At 41.0% G+C, this 17,013-nt stretch overlaps 1 protein-coding gene across 10 annotated transcripts in view; it reads right to left on the bottom strand.

Moving 5' to 3' along the window:
• SBNO1 (strawberry notch homolog 1) overlaps positions 1-13,907 on the bottom strand; it is a 42,000-nt gene extending 28,093 nt beyond the window's left edge. The window contains exons 1-5 of one of the 10 annotated variants that reach the window (XM_024101388.3): positions 13,346-13,556; positions 4,749-4,833; positions 3,720-3,847; positions 2,633-2,737; positions 1,382-1,691 (exon numbers count right to left, since the gene is read on the bottom strand). In XM_024101388.3, coding sequence (XP_023957156.1) covers positions 1,382-1,691; positions 2,633-2,737; positions 3,720-3,845 — 541 coding nt within the window. In that variant the 5' untranslated portion in view covers positions 3,846-3,847; positions 4,749-4,833; positions 13,346-13,556. Of the gene's footprint in view, positions 1-1,381; positions 1,692-2,632; positions 2,738-3,719; positions 3,848-4,748; positions 4,834-13,345 lie in introns of all 10 variants that reach the window. The other 9 variants (XM_065568062.1, XM_065568066.1, XM_024101387.3 and 6 more) reach the window with 9 other exon arrangements.
• Positions 13,908-17,013: the final 3,106 nt, after the last annotated feature.

Below are 17,013 nucleotides of genomic sequence, written 5' to 3'. Positions count from 1 at the left end.
AAACTTCCAGTATGTGAAAGCAAAAATATAAGTTAAATGTAAGACTTGCAAAGGTTACTTTTGTAAGAAGAGTAAAATAAAAATATAAATAGCTAAAAATTGTATGTTAAATAGTAAGAAAGCATTTAAATCCTCCATTGTAAAGCTTCATTCTTCCAAGTTCTATTAAGTGTTTCTTTTCTCTTCCCTGATGACATCTTTGCAGAGTCTGCTTTCTGTAGATTCTGGGCTGTTTTTATAAACAAAACAAACAAACAAACAAAAACACTTCCCTTTCACAGGACAGCTGAATTACACGTTCAGCAGTTGTGTGTTACAAAACCAATGTCACGTTCCAGAAAACAAAAAAAACAGACTCCTGACATGTGGTACCTGAAATTTTAACTTTCAAGTTCACAATCACCCCTTTGAACATTAACATGGAATCAGCGGGAGATTTAATATATATATATATATATATATATATATATATATATATATATACATATACATACACACACACACACACTGAAATCCACATATATACGCCGCATAGAAGACTTGCAAAAACTTCCGCAGTACAGCATCAACTATATTCAAGGTGAAGCTGGTAGTAAAGTTCCTAGGCATTATCCCACCACAGGATCTCACATATTTATACATACTAGATCTCCCACTATTTGTAACTTACCATTTAACTATTCCTGCAACAATTTCCCCCTAAATATGGAGTACTGGAGAACCACTAAATTGTCTATAAAAGATTAGCCACCACCACAATAGATTTTAACATACGACACAAAAGAGGGATGCACTGTGTGTGTGTGCGCACGCACATGCAGACACAGGTTTCTGTTTATTCCCTCCCCAATGGATGCTTTAGAGAAACATGGCTAGAAGTCAAAAATACTAGCTTGTTCTAAAGTCTTTTTGAGAAGGAGAGAGAGAGAGAGAAAGGGTTGTGACTATAATTTAAGGACAGTATTCCCCTACCACCCACCCACCAGATTAGACAATGGCATAGGTTCAAATAATGCAACTTCAACAAGATTAACAAATTGCTATATACAAAACATTCCTAATGTCAGTCATTTACCAGCGTCCTATTTCAAAATTTATTTTCAGTTTGTCTCATTTCTTAAAAGGATATATCAAATGGTTCTTGAGTTTTTAAAAATTCAATCATTTTGTGCCACTTCATACTTTCTTTTTATAATGTTGAGAAGTTGGGAGTCCAACATGTGTCAGGTTTTCTAGGCTCAATTTTAATGCTATTGTGCTATTCTACTCTGTTACTCCACCGAGAGCCAAAAAGACCACCACCAAGATCTTTTTATTCGATCATTTCACTATCACATTTCCGAAACAAAATGCACATGATGAAGGGGAAAGAACCACTTACTGGCTGCTGTTGCAACTGGCTGGGCAATGTTCGGAGGTGGCTTCAATTTCATTAGTTCATTAAGACTATTGTTTTTGAGCAGATCTTTCAGCTGGACCTGGTCCTTTGAAGGTGTAGTGGTCAAGGCATTGCGTACTGCTGGTGCTGCAACAGATGGTCGAGTAGTTGTGCTGGTTTGAATGATTTTTGCTACAGTGATGGTCTGCCTAGTAGTTGTCACAGGTGTGGTTTTTGTCATTACTATTGTAGTCCCCAAAGTTGGAAGCTGATTTATTTGATTCAGCACAAAGGTTGTGGTTGATGGTGGTTGCTAGAAAACAAAAACAAAAACTTAAGATTTTCCTGTTTTGGAAATATCATCCTTATAATTCTCAAAGTGACAATACTCAAAAAGCAAAACTTGTGTTATATGCCTCTCAGCTAGAGGACAGGAGGTATCAATTTAAGCTGTGTGAGGGGGTTTTTTGTTCTTAAAGCCGGTGGACTATCAATATTATCTTTCCATCGCACAACTAACTGATGCTAGAATGCCATTTTATTTCAGGATGTGGAAGCCCGAGAAAGAAGCTTCTACCAAAATGCAGGAGTGTTGCTTCATGGGAGGATCCAGCTCCACATGATTTTTTCCCCAAAGAGAAAAGGAAAGAACAGGTAAGAAAGAGAAGGATTTCACCATCCAGACACAAAGTACATCTGCTGTGTGGAGACACTTGGGTTGTAGAGAAATCTTACAAACTGCACAACATGGTTTTACAGTTAGTTAATAAATAAACTAATATCTATTTTAAAACTTCTTTTTCTGTGCAGATTCTTTGTTAACCCTACACTCCAGATATTGATCTACTACTTTATACGTCTTCTAGTAAGATAAAGATTATCTTGTTCATAACTTCTATGTTAACTGATCTTCCGCATAATACGTCCAGAATTCTCAGTCTCCCAATTTAGGATAATATATGGTACCTAAAAGCATCAGGTTTAATGGCATCCTTAATGTACTCATAAGAAATGAAACTGGGCTCTTCCTTAAACAACTTTTCCCTTTAAATCTTGCTTGATCTAAGACATGGCATCTCTTACACATCATGCCAACCCTTCAAAAGTGAGTTTTACTGAAAAAGCCAGAAAAGAATTTGACTGTATTACGAATTATACTGAAGGGATGGCAAAGAGCCAACAATTTATAGGCCTTCCTCACTTTTTCACTTCACTATTTTACACATACAAAACTCTAAATATGTCAGCTCTTACCCTGACATTTAATAGTGCTGGAGTAGATACAGTCTCTGGTTCTTGTTTAACAGCAACTGTTGCCTCAGTCTCCAAGCCTAGTTCTAATGCACTAAGTGGCACTGACTAGAGAGAAAGAAAGCAAGCACGATCAGGTACTAGTTTTAGTAGGAAAAAAAGAATGAAAACCTTTACTACTATCCCCTCCCGCACCTTCCCATGTTAAAACTAATGACCAACTCATTTGCTTTGCCTGTTAATAATCCTGGTTTTATTAGAAATCAAGTTGGTAGCACACCAAGTCATTGACTCTGCCCCCAAAATTGCTTCAAGCATAAAGCCTTTCCAGTTAACTGCTCTGAAAACTGAGTGAGTTCTGCAATTTCATTTCTGTTGACAGACTACTGTTTTCATAGAATCTTAGACTAAGGTCAGAAGGGACCATTATGATCGTCTAGTCTGACCTCCTGCACAACGCAGGCCACAGAATCTCACCCACCCACCCCTGTCTATGTCCAAAAATGTGTTCCATTCTTGTGGTGTGTAAGTTGTCATAGAGATTAAATCAAATATTAAATTAATTCTCTCTTTTTTCAGAGGAGAGGAAAACCATGCAAGATATATCAATGGAAGTTCTATGTATGGATACATGACATTGTGGCCCTAGAAAGTATATATAACTCATATTGATACAAGTTCAGTCAATAACGTATATACTTTTGATTTCTAAAATACATATTTAAGACAGGTGATTACCATCTCAATTTTTTCCATACACAAGCCCAGCACAGCAATGAAAACATACAATTCCACTCTTTCACAATACACCTCTACCTCGATATAACGCTGTCCTCAGGAGCCAAAAAAAATCTTACCGTGTTATAGGTGAAACCGCGTTATATCGAACTTGCTTTGATCCACTGGAGTGCGCAGCCTCCCACCCCCCCCCCCCGGAGCACTGCTTTACCCCGTTATATCAGAATTCGTGTTATATCGGGTCACCTTATATCGGGGTAGAGGTGTAGTTAACCAAAAAAAAAAAAAAAAACTAGTCTATGATTCTATATTATGCAATCTTGGCTAATTTAAAAAGGTTCTCATTTTTAACCTGCTGAACAGCTGGCACTGGTGTTGCAAGGCCCATGTCCGCAGGGTCAATATCAAACAGATCATTTGGACTGATTCCACTCTCACTCAAAGCAGCAAGCAACAGATCTTGTCCTGGCTCCACCATCTCTAAAAACAAAAATAAAGAAGACCACAGGCATAAGTTACAATTGTAATCATTGTTTATTCTGCAAAACCTTTAGAATTTTATATTTCATCATCTGATTTTTAAGGGCACAGTCAAGTTAGTCACTTTCATAAAACAAGTTTCAGGTTCTAAATCTGTCCAGAGTCTCTTGACAATTCTTGTGGTTTTGTGCTCAATTTTCCAAATTTAAAAAATATTTCTCACGTACAAGATCCCCATAAATGGGGGAACCAATGAAAACCTAACTATACACAAGATGCTATTAAATGCACACAGTAAACAAAGTGAAAAAAGCTTTCTTCTAGCCTTTGTCTTGGTAATTGTAGGAGTTTCAAGTAATACTGGTAGGCAAAAAGTGGTGAGATGGAAGTGCAATTTGTGTTGTGTCCCTTTAAGAACAGCCCCTAAAGCATATTGCCTAAGCAGGGAGAAGTACTTAGGTAGTAGTTAAAAATAATTGGCTTGTTTAGCCTATAACAATTCTGTACCTGCTTAATGAGACAAGAATTCAGGAAAAGTCAGTTAATTTAAGTAGTTCTAGAAATACTTGTTTTATACTAAACTAATAAGCTTTTAGTTTTTGTACCATACATGAATTTGAGAGGATTTTTTGCATAGTGGGCAGGATAGATGGTCAAGTGCTGTATTTAATGTATTAAGTCACCAAATATCAGTAAGGGACACTGAGCAAAACATAGGCCATGGGCTTTTCATGTATAGGATAGCTGTTAAGTTTTATACCGTCCTGGAGTAAATTAAGAAGTCAAATACTCCATGTTTTTGGGGAAAAGGGGAAGCCCAGTTACTAGAAATCATAATACAAATATCCCCTTTCATTCCACAAAGGGACTGAGTTTTTGCTCAAACATTACAGTTACTCACTTTTCTGTATAGGTTTGCTTGCACTCCTAGAGTTTACTCACTGTTGACAACAGGTGTCTGCACTGTGTAGCTTAACTCTGTTTAGCTGTAAGCATAGAAAAGGACAAAACATTCAGCATTGTTTCAGAAACATGGTTTTATCCAAAGTTTTCAAAACAATGCTAAGCAGCTTATCCTTGTCTGCACTAATAGCTAAGATACGTTCAAACACTTGGTTAACAGCACCTACACTGCTGACAATTGCCAGAACAGGTAACAGACAAAGCTCAAAGATCCAAAATTCTTGTGCTCCCTAGTTCTAGACTGCCCATTGTTGAGGAGATACCTACCCTTGTCTAGTAATACAAGAGGTACTGGCAAAGATTGTGGTGTCAAAACAAAACAAAAACACATGCCGGAACAAACTGATAATGTAAATTCCATCAATCAGTTTAAGAATGAAGTTAGTAACTATTACCATAGTGTCTAGGAGCCGTAGTCAAGGATAAGGACCCCCACTGTTAGGTGCTGTACAAACAGAACAAAAAGATGGCCCTTACCTAAAGGAGCTTACAATCTAAGTATAAAACAAGAGAACAGATGGACACAGACAGGGGAGCACAAGGAAACAATGTTGGTCAATAGGACAGGCAGTGATTTCACCACACCAACAGCCTGTTAATTTTTTTGTAGTCTCATGGTGAAGGAGCGCTTTAGGAGGGTTTTGGAGTTGCATAATGAGATATCTTTGTGGATTTTTACAGGTAAAACTGCCCAAGCAAATGGGCAGCATGGGAGAAGACAGGAATGTGCTTGTTCGAAAATATAACAAGTAGACAAGCAAAAGCTGGCATTGACAGCTCAACAGCAAATGAGATAATAGGTAGGATGGGGACTGACTGAAGGGCCTTGGAAGTGAATATGTTTGATATGTTAGAGAAAGGGGAGCCAGTGGAGGAATTCAAAGAGGGGGTGACATGCTGGATTGGATTGGAAAGGCCAAAAAGGAGGATGTTGCAGTAATCAAGATGCGAGTTTACATGATAGTTTTAATTGTGGAGATGAATAAGAAAGGCTGCATCTTAGAGATGTTATGCAGAAAAAATAGACAAGACTTAGACACGGCCAAAATGTGAGGACAGCGAGAGCCCCAAATTGAAGAGGACACATCCAGATTTAACTGTCAGTAAAACCATATAATCCCATTAAAGCCAGATACTCCTACAAAGTATTACAGGGTAACAAATATTGTACTTTAAGGCATTCAGAGTGATCTGGAGAATTACAGACCGGTAAGCCTTACCTCTGTACTTGGTTTAATTAAATATAAGATACCTAGAACACCATGATGAGGAAATCTAGTCAGCACTGCTGCTTTCTCAGAGAAAAATCATCTCACTAGTCTTTTAGAATTATCTGAATAAGTCAATAAATTATTAAAAGAAAAAGGTGACAATTTAAACTTTCAAAAGGCCTTTGACCACCCTTCAAAAGGGGCTACTAAAAAAAAAAACACTAAGTAGCCAGTTTAGAAACTGGATTAAAGTAAAAATCAAAGTAGGAAAAAATGGTTAATTTTCATCATGAGAAAAGGTTAACAGTAGAATGCCACATTTATAAATTAACTGGAAGAGGGTGGGAGTAGCAAGGCGACAAAGTTTGCAGAAGACAATGTTTAGTCAATACTGGAGAAGTTCCAGGAACTTCAGAGAGAACTTCACAGCGGAAGAAGTTGTTCTATGTGGACATATGCAAGCAATGCAGATTATTCCTTCAATGTGAACTACTCACACGCTTTACTGGGTTCTAAGTAAACTATCAATTCAGAAAAGAAACCTGAGTATCACCGTTACTAGCTCAATGAAGACTTCTGCTCAATGTGGCCAAAAGAGCAAACAAACAGGGAGAGACTAAATGAGGAAATCATAATGGAATTCGACATATCAACAAAATGTCCCCACCTGGAATACTGTTTTGGTCACCCCAACTCTATCAGGAGATGGCGGAAATAAAGTAAGTTTAGAGACAGGTGACTAGAATGATTAAGCACAGGGAAAATCTCATGAAAGGCAACTGAAAAGATTGGGACTGTATCTTCAATTGGAGTTGAGTGAGAGGGGACATTATAAAAGTCTGCAAAAATAATGAATGGGGTGAACAGAAGTTTTCAATCTATATGGGGTGATTTAGATGGGACAAAGCCAAAATTGCGGGGGGGGGGGGGGGGGGGGGAGAGAGAGAGAGAAGACTTTCCTACATAATGAACAATTAGTCCGTGGAACTCAAAGCAAGACATTTAAAAGTTTAGCATGTATATTAAGAATATCCTGGGTTATAAATATTAAACAAACAAACAAGAGTTTTGGAAGATATAAATACTCATGCTTGAGTATAAGCCAACAACTAAAAGGGTTAGGAAGAAGCTTTCCCTGGGGGCAAGTTATCTCATACCTGCCTACTGCAGGGCCTACAAAGGATGACCACTAGTTGGAACTAGTATAGCAATTCATATGTTCTTAGAATAACCAAGTTTAGTTTTATACTCACCCTTAGATAATTTAAGCACTCCAGCTGTATGATCACAGTAATCTCCAAAAGACATCCCAATTGCCACTCTCCTTCATATACATCCCTCCATTTTTTAATTCCCTTAAAGATATCTGTTGCTAACAATTTAGATTGAGTGAAAGAACTGTGACAGTTTACTTGCATGGCATTCAGTTTGGACGACTCTGGACTAGTTAGTTTCAGTAATCTGGTTCCTGAATAATCAGAATAAAGTTATAGTGTTCTGGTTGCAAACACTAGGGTAATACCGAACTCCTGACATTGTGACTGACGTTAAAAACATTCAATAAATAATAGCTAATCTTCTGTTTTGTGAAACTTAACCCACAAAACTAAGCTCAATATATAAGTTTCAACTACTCAGTTTTGCATTAATTTAGAATCCAAAAACACAACAGAAGTACATCAGAAAAAGCTACATCTTAATACCTTATCGTTTATATTCTTACATTCATGTAGTCAAACCTAAAACTAAGCTAATCAAGTCAAAATACAACTCCATAATTTTTACAAAGTATAATGCTTTTGAGTAAGCATAAGCAAAAGTTACTTTATCAAGCTCTGTGGCTCAAGTTGTGCAATACTATAAAAGGCTGTTTCTTGCATCCCAAAATCCACACAAAAGTTACTTTAAAAAAGTTGACGATATTGCAAGATGTTCCCTACATTTTCATTGTTGAATCTTGTTTTAAAAAAAGCTGTAGTCTGCAATCTATCCCAATACTACTAAGCAACAAGACCCAACCTGTTAGAAGAATCACAAAAAAAGCTGAAGCACAAAACAAAAAATTGTTATACAACTACTAGATACCTTGAGAGCAGTGGTACAACTCACTTTTTCTAGAAAGCACAAAGAAAAATCCAAGTTACTGTCATAACAAAAAAAATGCTACAAAAATGGCTCAGTACACATTTTGTATGATGTGCTGTGCCACCACAAAACTATTTTTTCAAAGTAAAAGAGGGTTTCATTAACATTATGTATTACATAAACCAATTCTTCTCAAGTCATGCAAAAATAAGCTTCTGATTTAAGATCAAAACACAACTGCCAGTATTCTCAATGCCATTTTTATGTCATACATCTGTGCCAACCTGCCAATCTTTGTCTCGCACCTTCCCTGTTATAGCCTTGGTGGAAAGTGCAAAAGCAGCAGCATAAAACTAAGATAGTCAGAAACAGATGTCCAGCCTACTTTTTTCCCCCAGAAGGAAAGAAGGGTGGTGGTAACTTCAAGCCCAGAAAGATTTTCCATATTAAAAAAAGCCCCCCTACAAGTCACATAACACTAAATATACCATTACATTTTTAGAACTTCTCTATTCATAAATTGCATTCAACTGTGTGTTTGCAATTGCCACAGTCAATCTGCTATGGCTTCCACCAAACCCTCCAAGCCACTGGCTAATATTTAAAGCACTGATGTCTATGGCATATCCCCTGTGAACCCAACATCTCACACTATGTGGAATACTAAAAACCCAAGGTAACATCTTATTGTCAACAGTGCTGACAGCCTTTGCTCACCCTTTAACACTAAAATCCTTGCTGTAGCTTCCACACAAACTTTCTCCCTCTCCACCTCCAGTTGCTACCATACACAGCATAAAAATGCAATGAGCAGGCCTAAACAAAACAGTGAAAAATAAACCAGATTTGTAAATTTGTCAGACAATTTTAAACTGTATCCCTTTCCATTTCAACTGATTAGCCCAGTGGTTTTCAAACTTTTCTTTCCTGGCAACCCGGAAAGTTGAAGAAAATTGTTGATGCCCGTGACCCAACGGAGGTGGGAAGGAGGGGCTCAGGGTGTGGGAGGGGCTCGGGGCTGGGGCAGAGGATTGAGGTACAAGGGTGAGGGCCGTGGGGTGGGACCATTAATGAGGGGTTCAGGGTACAGGAGAGGGCTCTGGGTTTGGGGGGGGCTCAGGGCTGGGGCAGGGAATTGGGGTGCAGGCTTACCTTGGGCAGCTCCCGGTCAGCAGTGCAAGGGGGTGTTACGGCAGGCTTCCTGTCTGTCCTGGCACTGCCAACAGGGCTGTGCTCTGGAAGCAGCCAGCAGCAGGTCCGGCTCCTAGGCAGAGGCGCGCAAGTGGCTCCACGCTACTCTCACCCACAGGAACCATACCCCGTCCAGGTGTTCAGGGCGGGGGCAGTGCGCAGAGCCCCATGGCCCCTCTGTCTAGGAGCCAGACCTGCTGCTGGCTGCTTCTGGGGTGCAGCGCGGTGTCAAAACAGGTAGGGACTAGCCTGTCTTAGCTAGGCACTAGCCTGTCTTAGCTAGGCAGCACCACCGACAGGACTTTTAACAGCCTGGTCGGCGGTGCTGACCAGAGCTGCCGCGACCCAGAGCCTTACATTCCACGACCCAGTACTGGTCACGACCCGCAGTTTGAAAACCACTGGCTTAGCCCATTCTTTAACAGGATCCATGACCTTTTAAGAATGCATCTATTTCAGAAAGAACTTTTTAACAGATGTAACTTCCCCCTCAAATAAAAAGGTTGGGATATCATCCATTTTTTTTAAATTCATGGTGACTGAAAAAGGTGAGACCTCTTTTCTCAACAAAATTTAAGAGCATTTCCATGTTAAGTGATTATTCTCCCTAGCAACCTTTGTGGTGTGCTGTCAGAGTTAACCGGACCTTGAGGCTCATTCGTTAATTGTTTCTGTTTGTGGCATTCAATCCCACCATTGATCCCAGATGGTTGCAGGAACCCTTGAGCACTTTGCTCGCTATTCACACAAACATTAACGAACAGGTTCCTCTCACTAAAGGGTCAGCAACCCTCAGTCTCCTAACTTTGTCCACAAACACGTGTTCAGGACAAACTTCCGGGTTGGATTAGAACTGGCTGTGTAATTGCGTCCCATAAACAAAAGTAGTTTTCAGCTCTCCAAAACCTTAAGAATTCCCTTAACAACAGCATTAAGTTTACAGAGATGGTAGGAGTTTCTACAAATAGAACATTTAAAGCCAGTGAACCACCAAAGATCAAATCTTTTCCCGCTAGTCTTCTCCCATCGCTAGAGAGGCTCTATTTGTAACAATTAACATTCTCCGTCTCCACCTCCAATTGCTTCCATACACAGCATAGTAATCTGTCCCGAGATCATTTCTTACACTACCCCAAGTGATCTGAAATGCCTTGTCAAAAAATAAGATCACAGTAAAATTTGCTTGGAATTATTAGCAAGAATTCTGCTACAACTACAAGACATACAGAACTCAAACTAGGAAAAGCACTGGTCTCACAAGCTCTGCCTTCTTCAGAAGCCAAAATTAGATGCCACACATTAGACTGTGCAGATATTCAAAACATTGCCATACAAGATCTGATGAATTCCTTAGGCTTGGCTCCTCTGCAATGGGTTCAGATACCCCCGGGGCAAGTCTGGAATAAGGCAAAGGAAAAACAGGCACATGCCTAGCACTCTGGCTCTCAGTGTCATGCAATGACATCAGAATCTAAGTTATCAATGTTTATATTATGTATGTATGTCATAGCGGCAAAGAAAATCCTGAAAGTAACCCAAGTTTAGTTAATACAGCAATGTCTGCTCAAGCCTGCAGACAGCCTCCAGCACAGAGAGGAGCATAGCCAATAGAACCGGGGAGGAAGCCACCTGTCCAGAAAAAAAACAAACAATCCCCAACCATGGAGGAGAGGAAGCTCAGGTGTCTCACTGGATGGGGAAAAAAAATTGGTGGCCCACTCCCAAGCAACATTTAATTGCTGAGTCAAAAAAAAATTAGTGCCTCAGACTGCTGATTTTTGTCCCTCTCCTCTCTTTCCTTACATACTGTTATCATCATAACTCTGTCTAAATTGTAACTGGGCATATAAGTTAGCACCTCCATTTAAATGAATGGGCCAGTTCACAGCTCTCAATAACAATTGTTCCGTATGAGCTAGAGACTTAAAAAAAAAAAAAAACCCTGAAAAGTAAGATTCTGGAGAATGAGATAGTCTCCAATAAAGTATTGGGGGTCACCAACCTCTCTCTACTTCAGTCCAGAAAACAGTACTAGCATAGACTGAGATACACAAAACAGTTCTTTTCAATTAGCTGTCTGCCTCTGAACCCTCCTCAAGCACCTACAGTTAATGTCAATTTCTCACACCATTTTAGCACCAGTTGAGAAAAGAACTTATTCTAGACAACATGGGATAGACTTGTGGGAAGGAAGAAGGTGGGGGAGATGTAGCCTATTTTCATTTTTCAGGAGTGTCATTTTTAGATTCAGGTAAAGTTATGGCCCTTGTAAGCATGTAGTGTGTCCTTGAAAGCCAATACGAATACTGTACCATAACACAACATACACCATTGTATACATAAATCAATTTCCATCAGGCAGATCAAGCCCCAAAAATTTAGGATTAATAAAAAAGTTGTGAAACTTCAATAGTTTATTTTTTTTTTTAATTAAAATTATTGAAATCTAAACATCTATAAACTTTAAATACTGTCCCACTGCATTAGTTAATGACAAACTAAAAGAAACTTATTAAGCAATATAAAATGCAACGAGTAGCCTAAATAAAACAGAAAAATAAACGAGATTTGTAAATTTGTCAGATAATTTTAAACTGTATCCCTTCACACTTCAACTGATTAGCCCATTCTTTAACAGGATACATGACTTTCTAAGAATGTATCTATTTCAGAAAGAACTTTTTAACAGATGTAACTTCCTCCTCAAATAAAAAGGCTGGGATATCATCGATATTTTTAAAAATCATTGTGATTGGAAAAAAGTGAGGCCTCTCTTCTCAACAAAGTTTAAGAGCATTTCCATGTTAAGTGATTACTCTCCCTAGCAACCTTTGTTTGTGGTGTGCTGTCAGAGTTAACCGGACCTTGAGGCTCATTCGTTAATCGTTACTGTTTGTAGCACATTCAATCCCACCATTGATCCCAGTTGGTCGCAGGGACCCTTGAGCACTTTGCTCGCTATTCACACAAACATTAACGAACAGGTTCCTCTCACTAAAGGGTCAGCAATCCTCAGCCTCCTAACCTTGCCCACAAACACGTGTTCAGGACATAAACTTCCGGGTTGGGTTAGAATTGGCTGCGTAATTGCGTCCCATAAACTACTTTTCTTTTCAGCTCTCCAACACCTTAAAAATTCCCTTAACAACAGCATTAAGCTTACAGAGATAGTAGGAGGTTCTACAAATACAACATTTAAAGCCAATGAAGTACCAAAGACATCTTTTCCAGCTAGTCTTCTCCCGTCGCTAGAGAGGCTCTATTTGTAACAATTAACCAAGCGATTAAAGAGACACACAACGACAGTGGTTAGAAATATTAGATGATGAGGCCATTTTGCTTAACCAACTAGAAAACGGGGTGTGTGGGGGGACCTCGCCCTGCCACGTTATAAGGGCCACAAGTTTTCTCTGCCGTTAACCACCGGATCCTACGAGATTATTTCAATAAACCCAGGAGCTGAAACTTCGCCATACAGATACGTGTTACCAGCCAATAGCAGGAAAGTTCGCTCATTTCTGGGGCAGTGACCCCCCCAGCAGTAACAGTGCGAGCCGGCCCCACACCGCCTATAGCAACCCCCTCCCCCCACACGCCTCCCCACTGGAGCGATTAGCGCCCTCCACCCAACAAGACTTCAGAGGGGCATGGGGAAGGGGGCGCAGCGTCCCTGCCGGCAAGGGGACACTCTGGGGGAGCTAGTCACTGCGGGGCCGGCTGCTCGGGTTGGGGGGCAGGCTTAGAGGAAGGGGCTGCAAGGGCGACCTGCATCCCCCTCCCCATTGAGTCCCCACCTCCAGACAATGCCTAGGCACCGACCGCTCCCTACCCCGCGTGGCTCTCTCAAAGGGCCTCCTGCCCGCACGGTGTGGGGCCAGAGTGGGGGAGGCCGCGGGACAATGCCTGGCCCCGCTCGGTGCGTGGCTGCCCAGACTGGGAGCTGAGGGGGGAGATCCCCGCGAGTGCCGCGGCCCCGTCGAGCAGGGACCGGCTTAGGCGGCCGGATAGGCCCCCCGCGGTATCGGGCAAGAGGGTAGGGCGGACTCACTCTCTCTCGATCCCTCCACAGCCGCTCCTGGAAGTATCCGCCGCTAGCCCCGCCGTCCGACGCTTTCTAACTCACCGCCGCCATGTTTGCCCGCCCTGCCTCCCCTCTCATGGAGGAGGGGCCAAGGGCCGGCGGCGCAACACGTGACCTCACCGCTTGGCGCCCCTCCTCCCGCCGTATGCCGCGCGCCACATCCACGTGACACCAGTATGTCGCGTCGCGGGCGGGCGCTCTGTACCACCTGACTTGTTCTCATTGCCCCTCCCATCAGAGGCGTGGCCATCTCTTCTCCCCGCGGTCTCTCCCATCACGTGACGTGGTGCCTTTAGCGCCCGTAGTAGAGCCTGGGGTAAGGAAAGAAATTCCTGGACGGGTAGAAGGAGCTCCCCGACAGCCCCGGGGCTCGACTTCTTCTGTCCGGACTAGCCCATGGTAGTTGCCGTAGATGAGAATGTCGGTGCAGGCCCAGTTTTCGTTGGGTGGGGGAGGGGAGAGCGAGAAGTCGGCTGCTAGGAGTCACGTGATCCCGTACGCTGGCGGCCGTTGGCGTGCGTACGCAAGGGGGAGGCGCTGTCGTCTTCTGCGCGTGGCACGATGGGAGAAGGGTCTGAACCAGAGCCATGATGATGAGGTCACGGTTGTAGGGCTAGGCGCGTGCGCACGGTTTAGCGTCACTGAGGGCCTTAGAGAGGATGAGCGCATGCGCGGGCGGGCTCAGGCTGGCCCTGATGGGGCCCTGGGTTTGTGCAGCCTTTGCATGCACCTCACAGGTTCCTTGCCTGGGTGGTCTTCAGTGCTGCGGCGGGGTTACTGTCACTGAGCAGGCCTATAGGACGGGGGGTGCGACATGCTAAGCTGCAGAGGCGGTGCTAGACCATTGGGGGCCCTACACAGGAATATTTGCCACCCCTAAACACACGTCCTCAAAAAGCGAATAGCCCAGTCCTCCCCTCGAGCTGCTCAGGGCCCTAACCAGTTGCTTAGTCTGCTTATACCTGGTGCTGCTAAACTGAAGACGGGAGCTGTGCGTGGGTCAGCGAGGAGTCAGCTGCCTTCTCTTACATCTCCCTGGCCGTTGCTATCCCTGCAGCCTCTGCTCCTGCTTGGCACATGCCTGGCACCCTGCATGTCCAGTGAACACAACATCAGTGCAAGTTAGGCCCCTCTATGGTCCCCACTCCGTGGCTAAGGTGTATTATTGCTTATGTGGTTACAAAACCGGGCCTCTCGTGTATTCTTTAGGTGCATAACACGTGGTCGTGTTAGGTGCTCTTTACCTCTAGATGCATAAAACTTTCAGCAGTCTAGTAGGATCGGTGCCAAGATCCTACTGAACTACTTCCCACTGCCATGATCACCTGAACTACAGACTTCCTGGCTTAAGTCCACAGTTCTCGCTGCTGTTTTTCTCTTAGGAAGTTTCTTCTCATGAATTGGAGGACTCCTGCCCAGCTCAAGGGCTCTGTGATGAGAGCAGTCTCTGCTACTCTGTCACAGACCTTAAGAGCCTTACTATTAAAAAAACAAAACTATATGCCTGGCACATCAAGTTTTCTCTACAGTCAACTACTAGCCTGATGCATAAAATTGTCTACACAAACTGCAATGAGCCCAGTATGCTTGAAAACTTTTATGTGCTGACATGTCTTTTTATGACATCTTTATTTTAGTTTTCAGGCCTCCTTTTATTTAAAAAAAAAAAAAAAAAAAACTAGGCACCGCAAACCTTTAACTTACAGTTAAGATTGCTACAAAGAATAATGATGTTTATCCAAATTCGGAAACAAAAATATTGCAATTTAACATTTGAACATTTAAGAAGTATGTAAGTTATTTATCTTTAATGTGAACTGAGGAGCCATAAAATATATTGCTAACATCTTTATATAGGCATTATTATAAAATTACTAAAAATATTCAGTGATGCTTACTCCTTCATTATATGTAAGTATTCAATTTTTGCACAATACAAATGAGAATATAAAGGATGAAAATGACTAGTTAGGGTAAATTGTATAAATATTAATCTTACATTTCACATATTTGATTAGCTACATTACTGATGTGAAAAAATCATTTTACCCATTCCAAAAATAAGCTTAACTCTGACCACAAAACATATTTTTAAACTTTCAGCATATGCAGCACTTAATCATATAGCTAAAGTTATTCATATATTAGTGTTGTGTCTTATGTATTGCAGCTTGTTATAAAATGTATTCAGTTTCACATTTAAACAGAAAAAAAGGAATAGAAAATATTATGTATGTGCAATATGACAGAGTTAACATTGCTATGGGAACCTTAACTTTTGCATATTGAAAATTGTATGTGATCAGATAATGAAAGACTGAATATTAGTTTATATCATTAAGATTGCATGTTTGTCCCTGGTATATGCCATATTAATATTGTGTTAATAAAGTTTCTAGCATTTATTTTCCTAGGGAGTTTTATAAAAGTATCTCTAGTTCCCGATCTCCAAAGATGCTGAGCATTAGAGTAGAGCTCCCCAGGCCTGATACTCTATTTCTGCAGAGCTACAAATCTCTGCAGGTTGATGCTTAGGTCCCGCAGAGCTCTTAAATTCTGCAGAGCCAGAGCATTTCTGTATGGGATAAGTGGGATGTAAATTAGGTGTTGTAAATTAGATCAGTCTAGTTACCATGCTTGAAGTAAGGCAGATCAGGCTTATCACTCAGGCCTCAAACATTGAGGGGGATGGAAGTCTGGCCAGAGGAGATAAGAATATGTAAAATGCAGCTACCTAATGCCTGGCTACTGCCTCTTAACCACTTTGAATAAAAGAATACTTAACTAGCTGTGCACAGTCTACGTGCAGCATGTGTAACATTAAGGGCACCTGTGTAAATGTAAAATTTTCTGCCATAAAATATAAAATGTTTTAATGTTGTTGTATAATTCTTGTATTCAAGCCCTGATTCAGAAAGATACATAAGCTCCAGTCAGTCTGCAAGAAGTAATGCTTGTGCTTAATTTTATGCACTGTGAGTAGACTGGAATGGAACTACTTGCAGTATGTAAAATTAAGCACATGCATAAGTCTTGGCAGGTCTGGGTTCTTCATCATGTACCTAACTTTATGATACTCCTGTGCTTAAGTATCTTGCTGAACTGGGCCGCATTAGGTACTGGTATTTCAATGCCTAAATCCCATTGAAATTAATGGGAGTTAGGCACTCAAACACCTTTAAGGATTTGGGCCTGAGATACTATTTTAATTTTCAGCAGTTGCTGTTCTGAATGCAGTCAACCATTTCCCACCCCATCACCCAATATAGGAAATATAATTAGTCATATCCTGATATCATTAAAATGTTAACTAGTAATATATGGTCTTATATAAAATCATTCTACATAATGTTACATCACACTGCCAGGCTTTTATTGGTCAGGTATTATTTTTTCCATCACTACACTTTTATTTTATTTTTAAATAAGTGAGTGAGTTATCTATAGGGGTGAGACTGATGGATTGTTGAGTCAACACTTCATATCATAAAGAAATACTTGTGTAAAGTTTATGAAAAGTGATTATCTATAAATGTGGTGCCTGCTACATAAGTCAAAGAATACATAATAGGAACTAACACAATCAGTTGCAAATGTGTGAGTTGATTAGAAAGGGAAAATGTGTTTTAATTCAG

Source organism: Chrysemys picta, chromosome 15, assembly GCF_011386835.1.
Source record: "Chrysemys picta bellii isolate R12L10 chromosome 15, ASM1138683v2, whole genome shotgun sequence".
Classification (NCBI taxonomy): domain Eukaryota; kingdom Metazoa; phylum Chordata; order Testudines; family Emydidae; genus Chrysemys; species Chrysemys picta.
This window is presented reverse-complemented; position numbering and strand designations above follow the sequence as displayed.